This window comes from Rutidosis leptorrhynchoides, chromosome 3 (genome assembly GCF_046630445.1).
Source record: "Rutidosis leptorrhynchoides isolate AG116_Rl617_1_P2 chromosome 3, CSIRO_AGI_Rlap_v1, whole genome shotgun sequence".
NCBI classification, from domain to species: domain Eukaryota; kingdom Viridiplantae; phylum Streptophyta; class Magnoliopsida; order Asterales; family Asteraceae; genus Rutidosis; species Rutidosis leptorrhynchoides.
Window position 1 is genome coordinate 107,132,111 of NC_092335.1, and position 12,178 is coordinate 107,144,288.

General features: G+C 33.1%; 1 protein-coding gene across 1 annotated transcript; it reads left to right on the plus strand.

Annotated features, from left to right (window-relative positions):
• Positions 1-1,261: 1,261 nt before the first annotated feature.
• On the plus strand, positions 1,262-2,008 carry LOC139900283 (uncharacterized). Its single transcript, XM_071883070.1, has 2 exons — positions 1,262-1,434; positions 1,477-2,008. The coding sequence occupies exons 1-2, from the start codon at positions 1,262-1,264 to the stop codon at positions 2,006-2,008; spliced, it is 705 nt and encodes a 234-aa protein (XP_071739171.1).
• Positions 2,009-12,178: the final 10,170 nt, after the last annotated feature.

Consider the following 12,178-nt stretch of genomic DNA (forward strand, 5'->3'; position numbering starts at 1 on the left):
CAATTACTTAAATGTAAATGCAACTCTATCCTGCCCGTCCGGAATCACCCGGGGCACCCCTAAGTGGGGTAAAGGGATGGGGGGTTTTACTTGGCCGTGCCCTTGGATCGGTTTCAAGGTTTCCTCCCGGGCAGCGATGGGGGCGGGGTTATTATCGCTGCATCGGCATAGTCGAAATGGGAGATGATCGCAACGGGTGGTTTAGTCCCCCTCAGGTGATCCTAATTTCGCTGTCCTAAAAAAGAAAAAAAAATATCCAGTTAAATTAAATAAACCTTATTTTTAAAAATAAAAGAATATTTAATTAATAATCACGATCAATACAAACAAAAGCATGAACACGTGAACTAAAAACACCAAAACAATTAACAAACAAACCACACCACCTCTCACTTCTCCGATGAATACTTATACACACACAATCAAAACACCAAATCAAAGTAATTGGTTCATGAATCTTAACCATCTCATCTCTTATAACACGCTACATCTAAATCAAACTATACATGATTATACATGACGTAATCTTAACTACACATGATTATAGATGCCCTAATAATCTTAATTATTGCTTTACAAGTTGGTTAGCATTCTCCAAATAAAATATAAAAAATATTTATAATAATGGTGTATTTGTCAATTCAAGAGAAAGATAAATTTGGGAAGAAAATTGACAATAATACGTAGTAGCTTATATCCTCTAAATTATGTGGTTGTTTGATTTGAGAACAAACATAGTTAACACCCGACTTGCTAAATGTATGTGGAAATAGTACTCAAGTGTACAAATCTATAATTTAGTCCTAATCCATCATATGATGGGTTTAATTGTACAATAAATGGGAAGAAAATATAACTAGGAGCTTACCGCTCTACTTCTTCTCGTTGGTTCGTGCTCTCTCTACCGTCATCAACCAACAACCAACTCGAGAGTCTACGTCATAAGTTTTTTTGGAACGGGATGAGGGATAAATCGAAATTTCTTTGGGTTAAATGGAATTATATTCTTTTACCTTATGGGGAGGGAGGGTTAAATATCGGGTCACTTAAATCTAAAAACCTTGTACTTTTGACTAAATGGTGGTGGCGATTCCGGGCTGAAAATGACACACTTTGGGTTAAAGTAATTCGAAGTATTTATGGGAGGGACGGGGGCGGGGGCGGGGCCGGGGGGGGGGGGGTGGGTGGTGGCAATACTAACTCGAATCACTTGATGAAATGTTCTTCAGTTTGGCGTGATATCAGTAGACTAAACGTTGTTATGGAAAAGCTTGGAATTAATATTGATACATTTTGTGGAAGAATACTTGGCGATGGTAATAACATTTTGTTCTGGGAAGATGCTTGGTTAGGTAATTATCATCTAAAAGATAAGTTTTCGAGGCTCTACAGGTTTGAGACAATGGCTAATGCTTCAATCAAAGATCGGGTGAGGTTCATAAATGGGAACTGAAATTTAACTTGGGCTTGGTCCAGGCATTTTATAGGTCGTTTGCATGGTGAGCTAGCTGATTTAGATGATTTGATCCGTAGCAATGCAATTTTAGATGATTGCATCAGTTCATGGAGGTGCAATTTGGGTCCCAATGGCGAGTTCTTAACAAAGGTTGCCGCTATTAAAATGGACGAGGTAATAATCACCAGGAACAGCTCGAGTCAGGTACCAACACTTCATAACAACCTCGTACCACAGAAGGTAGGCATTTTCATATGGCGAGCAATCAGATGTCGAATACCGGTTAGAGAAGAACTTGACCCAAAATGGATTGATATTGATACACTCTTGTGTCCAATGCGTAAAAATATGGTGGAATCTGTTGATCATGCTTTAGTTTCGTGCAAAGTGGCCAAAGAAGTTTGGGAGGGTATTTTCAAGTGGTGGGGTTCGAGTATGCCGGCAAATGCAAATCTTGAGAATTTGTTCGTAGGTTCAGGTTGTGGAAATCTATCAGGTTATCACAAAAAAATATGTCATGCAATCGAGTGGGTCACAAGATACCTCATATGAAAAAATAGGAATTCAAAGGTTTTTTGTCATGGCGCTTGGGCTTCTTCAAAAATCATTAACGAGATCCAATTTAAATCTTATGAACGGATCAGTAATCGCTCAAAAGAAAACATGGGCGAGTGGCTTCAGTGGTTGACGAGTCCTTCCAGATTTTGTTCTAATACTATGTTCGATCTTGGGTAATAAGTCTATTGTGAACGTTTAGTGATCGTGGCTTGTTGTTTCAGTCCATTTTGTATGGCTTCTGCTTTTGCAGAATGTACATCTTGGGTAATAAGTCTCTGTGTACATTTGTATATAGTTTATATATATAGTTGATTGCTTTTCAAATAAATAAATAAATAAACTAGGATTATATAGGGAAATAATGAATAGATGAAAATCATGCGTGTTTAAATTTGATTTACAAGTTACTTTTTTTTAAAGCAAACAACATATGTTATTATCGTTACTACTACATAAGATTACAAGAGAAGTTATAAATAGACATGCACCTGAAAACTATACATAACGCTATCAACCCGAACTATAAATTTACAAGTAACAAAATTGAACCTATACAAAAATCCGATAGCACAAACCAGCAAACATCGCTTTGTTCGACTCCCACTGTGGTCGATTTTATTTTTGCCTTTAAAAAAAACCAGGCATGCATAGTAATTAATCGTATTATGAAAGGACCCATCCTAATCCACCTGGACGAAGTCATCAACATTTGGTCCCATTGCGATGATCGGCTCCAAGTAATGTCCTTATATTGAGCAAATGCACAGCGGAAGACTTAATTCGTACCTGAGAATAAACATGCTTTAAAGTGTCAACCAAAAGGTTGGTGAGTTCATAGGTTTATCATAACAATCATTTCAATATGTTAATAGACCACAAGATTTCATAATCATAAACATAATACACTCGCAAGTGTATGTAAAGCATTCTAAGTGGTTGAGCACTTGGTAACCATACTTAACATTTAATCAACGTCGCATATTCCCTTTATTATGAAATCTCACTACACCGTACCAAGTGTAGTCACCCAAACGAAGTACTGTGCAACCGTTGAATACTGGTCGTCCATTCCGGTTGGGGTTGTCAGGCCCGATAGATCTATCAACAGGATTCGCGTTTACAATACTCATGTAAATAGTAGTGACCAAGCTACAGGGAAATATGCCAGTGGTACAACTCAACGTAGAATATATTTTTAAGTACTTGTGTCTATTTTGTAAACATTTATAAAAGCAGCGCATGTATTCTCAGCCCAAAAATATATATTGCAAAAGCAATTAAAAAGGGAGCAAATGAAACTCACTTTTGCCTTGAAGGTATTTAATTCGACTTGGTCTCCGATAGATATCACGAACCTAACTATATATATAATATATCAACATATTTTCTTTTTAAGTAATCGTTACATATATATATACTTTTAATACTTTTAATATTTTTCTTAGTCCGTAGTTAGCAGTCCGATGTTAGTGGTCCACAATTAGTTGCTTAAATAAAATAAATAAAGACCCCATCGTATTCGTATTGATCAGAATTAATCTCGACCCATGGTACCATGTTGTCAAATGACGTGTTGCGTACATAAAGTACCGTGTTGTCAAATGACGTGTTGCGTACAATCATGAGGTCTTATGATTAATCTTCTCGTGTTGTTTACGGGTGGTCCTGAAATATATAAAATCAAATCATAAGTAATTATATATAAAATATCATATTAATTAGAAAAGATATGATTAATTTACTCTTTCTCCAAATATTTTCGTAGCTAAACGAGCTTCGGATACCCAATCTTGTTTTAGTCGTAGTTTCTTCATTACAACTCCGTTTTTGTTGGTTCAACTTGCTACTTCCTTGGATAGAGTCAAATTTTAAGAATATGAACTGAAAATACCTTAGTTTGTATTCGAAATTATAGGTTATAGGTCAAACTTTGGTGAAACTTATGAAAGTGATCATTTTCCATCATAAAAATAACATTTAATGCTCATTTTTCTAAAAATACTTACACTTTGAGTTAAACCATGAAATTTTTATGTGTTAACATATTCATAAGAAATATCATTTTTCCAGAACATGAACTTCTAATTCAAAGTTCAAGATGATTTTTAATTATCCAACCCAAAACAGCCCCCGGTTGCACTCCGACGACGTAGATTCAGTTTTTAAGATGTTCTTTGTAAAACCAAGTTATATCTTGTTAGGTTAGCATATCATTATGATATATTACAAGTCTTGAAGTGTTTTAAAAGTCAAGTTAGAAGGATCTATTTAGTTTGCGAACAAGTTTGAAATCATTCAAACTATGGTCTTGTTGTTAAAATTTTATAACACAAAATAAGATAGCTATATGAATATGAATTGAATAAGATTATGAACAAGGTTACTACCTCAAGTTACTTGGAAAAAGTTACTGCAAAAGATAAGAAATAATCTTGGAATCAAAGAGTGGTGGAGTTAGATCAAAAGGTTGGAAGTAAACTTCTTCAAATGGGTGGTTATTTTGATATGTTCTTGAAAGAGTTTTCTTATGGTGTTTAAGGCTTGTAATTGAAGCTAAATGATGGGGAAAATGCTTGGAGATAATCAAGTATGAAGTTAGGAGTATTTTGAGAGAGAAATGAGGGTGTAGGTATGAGAAAATGGAGTGAAGAAATGGTGTTCATTTATAAAAATGTTTTTAGTTTATAAAGAAAGAAAAGGATTCCTAATTTTGTTTTCTTACTAATAATTCATACTATTTGACAAATTCTAGTTACCTCATATCTAGGGCAGTAATAATGTTGATTAGGATATTGATTTGATGTATATATACCAATAGTAAATACGTATAGAAGCTGGGTATGATACGGGTACATATACCCTAGATATACGTATAGAAATCTTGAGGAAACGGAACAAGAATTCAAATATAGCTATCTTTTGTGAATATACTTATATTGTTTTATGTATTTAAGTCCTTAAAAAGTGATTAAATACATTATATATACGATACATGTATAAGCATTACAGATTATAAGTATATATATCAAAGAATGTTACGTATAGTTATCGTTTTGAAAACTTAAGTTAGTAGTTTCAAAATATACTTATAACTCATTATCATTAGTACACAATGAGATGTTAAACCATCCTTAGATCATGTTAAATATATATAAATACATATATATACACAAACGTATAATTATCGTATGTTATATAGTTCGTGATATCATCGGTCATATTGGACGGTCAAACGTTGTGTAAAACTCTTTTCAAAAACACAAGTCTCAATAATTTGGATTGCTTATCATGTTGGTATGGTTTAATTTATGTAAATATTAATCTCATAAGTATAATTTGGTCGGAAAATTCCGGGTCATTACAGTACCTACCCGTTAAAGAAATTTCGTCCCCGAAATTTGATAGAGGTTGTTATGGATAACAATAAGAAGGTTTTCATGACAAATATAAGGTGATAATGGAGTTTTATCATCATTGAGTAATGTAGATAAAATGATTCGATTATACGAAGAATATAAATGAGACTATCGTAAAAGAGTGAGATGAGTAAAATATATTCGTCTTAACCGATGACGTAGTTATGATTGATTTTCGGGATTTAAGGGATTTAAAGAGAATCTTACGTAATAAGATTTGGTTCTTTGGTGATTAAGGAAATCAAGATCTTCTTTGATTATATGCAATAATCTGTTTCGATTGCTCTGTCGGATATTTCACTATAAATTCACCCCTTCGTTTCCTTATTTTCCACGACTCACACCTTCTATTCTTTCTCCCTTGATTCTTATTTTAAAGCATTCATCAATATGCTCCATCCAGTCCTGATTCTTGATATTCTCCTAACTTTTATATCTGTCATTCTTCTTTTTCATCTACCACCAGAAGAATCTATTTACTTCTACTATACTCTTGTGTTTATAGTGTTTCTAATTCTCCCGTGTCTCTATATTGCTATCTGCATCGATATACATGATTTGTAATTTCGAGGTTATTATCGAAGTTTATATTCTTCATTATTTTTCGGAGCTTCATGCTTTCGTTTTCTCTTCCCGACTTCGAGTCAAGCGAGTAATGGTCCGGAATTCGTTGATACGAAATTCAGAATGAACATAGCTAATGCTCTAAGAAGAAAATGGTAATAGAATGATTTTGATTTGTTAAATTACCAGAATACCCTGGAGAAGACCGAGTCATCCAGAAAAATATTCTCTTGATATGTTTAGAGATTAGATAGAATGTAAGAGTCATGTAAATGGCACATGATGACGGTACTGTGAATCATCATGCTTCATTAGAAACTCAGCATGACTTACTGTAATATAATGACGTTGATCAAGTGTCATTATATTATACTAATCCATGCTTCAGTTCCCAACACTACTTCAAAACATTCATATTTTAAACTCGAAGGTTTCAGAATTTAGAAACTAACACAGTTTCTTTTATGTTGCAGATATTACGGAGAGATAAATGATCTCAGATAAGAATAGTTGTGAAAATATCGCCAGAAATATGGAGGATATTTATAATAGAACATACGAGAATATCTTAGAATTTCTAATATCAATGGATGATGAATAAGATTTGTCTGTGAAGGTTTAGAATGAGAAATAAGATGTTTGCTAACGATTTCAGCAGGCACAAAATCATTTGGATTCTTTGAAGGCAAACTTATTCTTTGTGATTTGTCCACGGCTTTCTTCATAGTTTCACATAATCCGCTTTTCGGTACTAAATTTTCTATCGAACGTTCCTAACACTCCTTTCTTTATCATCAAACTTTTGGCCATTAAGATCATCTACAACATGCTGCTTCGTCAGCATTTTCAAAGTTAACTGATCTGGGTCATCGGTTATCAAACCGAGGTAGTTTCAGGAGAATTGTGTTTTTAGAATGATTAATCGCTGATGGTAATATTGTGGAATATAAAAGGTTCCCTAGTAACAATAAAGAGTACGCATATATATCGCGGTTATAATAAAGTTGTTTCAGATGAAAAGTCGGAGTTGACTTGCTGGAGCTGTGACAAAATTAGCTACTTTGGAAAGGGATTGCAAAACGATCTTGTAATAACAATGTCAAAGGAACTAGAACAGATACGTGTCAAACGTTTACTCAGTTTCTGAGGGTTTTTCAGGTGCATAACTATATGCATCAATCTTTTCTTCCGTAGATGAAGTGCGGTTGGTTTATCCTCTCGATTGAGGTGTTTTTAAGATTCATGATAGATTTGAACGCTGATTGTAATCGTCGAGATACAATGAGGTTTAAGATGAAATCAAGTGGCAATCTTGAAGAAATGTTTAGTTTCATATGTTATAATCAATATTTTAATTTATTTTAATTGTCCAATGTCATTAGTCCACAGTCGATAGTCCACAGTAACAGTCCAATAATTCATATATAGTTTAATATATAATATACGAATTAATTAATACGTGTCGTGACCCGTATACCTCTCAGACTCGATCACAACTCAAACTATATATATTATTGTAGAATCAACCTCAACCCTGTATAGAGAACTCGATCATTACTACATATAGAGTGTCTATGGTGATTCCAAATAATATATATAGATGCATCGATATGATATGTCAAAACATTGTATACGTGTCCCGATATTTAAAGTGCGTAAAATAATTACAGAAAATAAATGACGATAAATAAAAGTGCGATAATTAAATTGCGATAAATAAACTGCGATAAATAAAATGTAATCAGTTAGCTAGGAACAGTTAGCTGGAACAGTTAGCGTGGATTCTTAACAAAAATTTTCATAGTTAATTTGTTTGTTTCTAACAGATTTTATTTTGTCATATGTTTTCTTCATATGCCACTTGTTGGATTCTGGGAAGTCAAAATCCAAATATGAAATTGAATGAAAATGGTTATTCTGCGGTGAAAGGATACGTATATCGGTGGTTGTAAGTAGGATAGTAAATGACTGTTGAATCAGCTTCGACGAATGTACAATGTAACTTATTAAGATGAAATCTAATTATTCCTCGGGTATTACCTACCCGTTAAAAAAAAAATTTCACCATTAATATTTTGTACAAAAGAATTTTTAATTACAATCTTTATGAAAACATATATACATATATATTTTCTTCAGATGAAATCATGAATTTAATGAGTTAATATGATATTAATCTCATTTGCTTTTCGGTTTGAGCTAGAATAAGAAATCTCTAAAACTTTTTGAAACCACATATTCTTCGCAGAATATCAATGAAGTTATGGATCAATACTTCATCGTTCATTATTGTTGGTACTCCTTGGTATCTATGGTGCGTATGATGTTGATGTTTGTGGGACAGATTATGATGTCGAGACGTGTGATGCGGATGTTGTTTGTTAGTGGTGATGATGGTATTGTTGATGTTATTGATGGTGGTGCTGATTATGCTGTTGGTGCTGCTGCTGGTGTTTGCAACCTTCGCACCATGTTCTCCAAAGCCGTCACGCGAGCGCGAAGTTCGTTAACTTCTGCTAGTACACCGGGATGATTGGCGGTTGGAGCGAGCGAATGAACAAGATTTGTAATATGGGATAGTATATAATCGTGACGAGATACTCTAGAAATGAGAGAGAAAATGGTGTTTCGAATAGGTTCGCCGGTAAGTGCTTCAGGTTCATCGCCAAGAGGGCAAATTGGTGGATGGAATGGATCACCTTCTTCTTGTCTCCAGTGATTTAGTATATTACGAACCCATCCCCAATTCATCCAGAATAGATGATGGGAAATTGGTTGATCCATTCCGGTGACGCTGTGGAAATCCATATCGGCATAACTGTCAGAATCTGAAGAATTCGAACTAGATGCGGAATCCATCTTGTATAATGGGGAAAATGAATTTTTGGTATGGAATAGATTATAGGAGTTAGATTTGGTACTCTTCAATACATAATTTACATATGTATATATAATACCAAAATCCCGTAAATTACGGAGAATCTTTGAAAAGATATCAGTCAAAGTTCGCAATAACAGATATGCTAAGATAAGAATTCGTCTATACACTATCAATGCAGTAAATGCAGTAAAACGTGTCTAGACTTATGAATGATAAGCAGGTAATTTCCTAATGATGATAAGCAGATGATTTCCGACTAGAAATGATAAGCAAAACTTTTGACATGTAGACACGGTCGAAGTCCAGACTCATTAATGCATCCTAACAACTACTAGTTAGACACACTAATGCAAGACCTGGTTCGCTACAACTACCGCTCTGATACCAACTGAAAGGACCCATCCTAATCCACCTGGACGAAGTCATCAACATTTGGTCCCATTGCGATGATCGGCTTCAAGTAATGTCCTTATATTGAGCAAATGCACAGCGGAAGACTTAATTCGTACCTGAGAATAAACATGCTTTAAAGTGTCAACCAAAAGGTTGGTGAGTTCATAGGTTTATCATAACAATCATTTCAATATGTTAATAGACCACAAGATTTCATAATCATAAACATAATACACTCGCAAGTGTATGTAAAGCATTCTAAGTGGTTGAGCACTTGGTAACCATACTTAACATTTAATCAACGTCGCATATTCCCTTTATTATGAAATCTCACTACACCGTACCAAGTGTAGTCACCAAAACGAAGTACTGTGCAACCGTTGAATACTGGTCGTCCAGTCCGGTTGGGGTTGTCAGGCCCGATAGATCTATCAACAGGATTAGCGTTTACAATACTCATGTAAATAGTAGTTACCAAGCTACAGGGAAATATGCCAGTGGTACAACTCAACGTAGAATATATTTTTAAGCACTTGTGTCTATTTTGTAAACATTTATAAAAGCAGCGCATGTATTCTCAGCCCAAAAATATATATTGCAAAAGCAATTAAAAAGGGAGCAAATGAAACTCACTTTTGCCTTGAAGGTATTTAATTCGACTTGGTCTCCGATAGATATCACGAACCTAACTATATATATAATATATCAACATATTTTCTTTTTAAGTAATCGTTACATATATATATACTTTTAATACTTTTAATATTTTTCTTAGTCCGTAGTTAGCAGTCCGATGTTAGTGGTCCACAATTAGTTGCTTAAATAAAATAAATAAAGACCCCATCGTATTTGTATTGATCAGAATTAATCTTGACCCATGGTACCATGTTGTCAAATGACGTGTTGCGTACATAAAGTACCGTGTTGTCAAATGAAGTGTTGCGTACAATCATGAGGTCTTATGATTAATCTTCTCGTGTTGTTTACGGGTGGTCCTGAAATATATAAAATTAAATCATAAGTAATTATATATAAAATATCATATTAATTAGAAAAGATATGATTAATTTACTCTTTCTCCAAATATTTTCGTAGCTAAACTAGCTTCGGATACCCAATCTTGTTTTAGTCGTAGTTTCTTCATTACAACTCCGTTTTTGTTGGTTCAACTTGCTACTTCCTTGGATCGAGTCAAATTTTAAGAATATGAACTGAAAATACCTTAGTTTGTATTCGAAATTATAGGTTATAGGTCAAACTTTGGTGTAACTTATGAAAGTGATCATTTTCCATCATAAAAATAACATTTAATGATCATTTTTCTAAAAATACTTACACTTTGAGTTAAACCATGAAATTTTTATGTGTTAACATATTCATAAGAAATATCATTTTTCCAGAACATGAACTTCTAATTCAAAGTTCAAGATAATTTTTAATTATCCAACCCAAAACAGCCCCCGGTTGCACTCCGACGACGTAGATTCAGTTTTTAAGATGTTCTTTGTAAAACCAAGTTATGTCTTGTTAGGTTAGCATATCATTATGATATATTACAAGTCTTGAAGTGTTTTAAAAGTCAAGTTAGAAGGATCTATTTAGTTTGCGAACAAGTTTGAAATCATTCAAACTATGTTCTTGTTGTTAAAATTTTATACCACAAAATAAGATAGCTATATGAATATGAATTGAATAAGATTATGAACAAGGTTACTACCTCAAGTTACTTGGACAAAGTTACTGCAAAAGATAAGAAATAATCTTGGAATCAAAGAGTGGTGGAGTTAGATCAAAAGGTTGGAAGTAAACTTCTTCAAATGGGTGGTTATTTTGATATGTTCTTGAAAGAGTTTTCTTATGGTGTTTAAGGCTTGTAATTGAAGCTAAATGATGGGGAAAATGCTTGGAGATAATCAAGTATGAAGTTAGGAGTATTTTGAGAGAGAAATGAGGGTGTAGGTATGAGAAAATGGAGTGAAGAAATGGTGTTCATTTATAAAAATGTTTTTAGTTTATAAAGAAAGAAAAGGATTCCTAATTTTGTTTTCTTACTAATAATTCATACTACTTGAAAACTTCTAGTTACCTCATATCTAGGGCAGTAATAATGTTGATTAGGATATTGATTTTATGTGTATATACCAATAGTAAATACGTATAGAAGCTGGGTATGATACGGGTACATATACCCTAGATATACGTATAGAAATCTTGAGGAAACGGAACGAGAATTCAAATATAGCTATCTTTTGTGAATATACTTATATTGTTTTATGTATTTAAGTCCTTAAAAAGTGATTAAATACATTATATATACGATACATGTATAAGCATTACAGATTATAAGTATATATATCAAAGAATGTTACGTATAGTTATCGTTTTGAAAACTTAAGTTAGTAGTTTCAAAATATACTTATAACTCATTATCATTAGTACACAATGAGATGTTAAACCATCCTTAGATCATGTTAAATATATATAAATACATATATATACACAAACGTATAATTATCGTATGTTATATAGTTCGTGATATCATCGGTCATATTGGACGGTCAAACGTTGTGTAAAACTCTTTTCAAAAACACAAGTCTCAATAATTTGGATTGCTTATCATAATAATAATAATAATAATAATAATAATAATAATAATAATAATAATAATAATAATAATAATAATAATAATAATAATAATAATAATAATAATAATAATAAATACATCTCGTCAAAATATCCCCAAACTTCCTTCCAAAACTGATTAAGAATACATCTCGGCCATCTATGAGATACTTCTAAAAAAATATTTGGACACATCATGTTAATTAACTAATCTAATTTATATGTTGGGAAGCCAAAGTACAACACAAATTACCAATACTTTCTTTCTCAAACATGTTATCCGAGTAC

Bases quoted from the DNA above. Each gene is read 5' to 3' on its own strand.
- LOC139900283 (XM_071883070.1), top strand. From the start codon at position 1,262: ATGGAAAAGCTTGGAATTAATATTGATACATTTTGTGGAAGAATACTT. The intron at 1,435-1,476 runs GTTCATAAATGG...GGCTTGGTCCAG, and splicing joins TCAATCAAAGATCGGGTGAG to GCATTTTATAGGTCGTTTGC.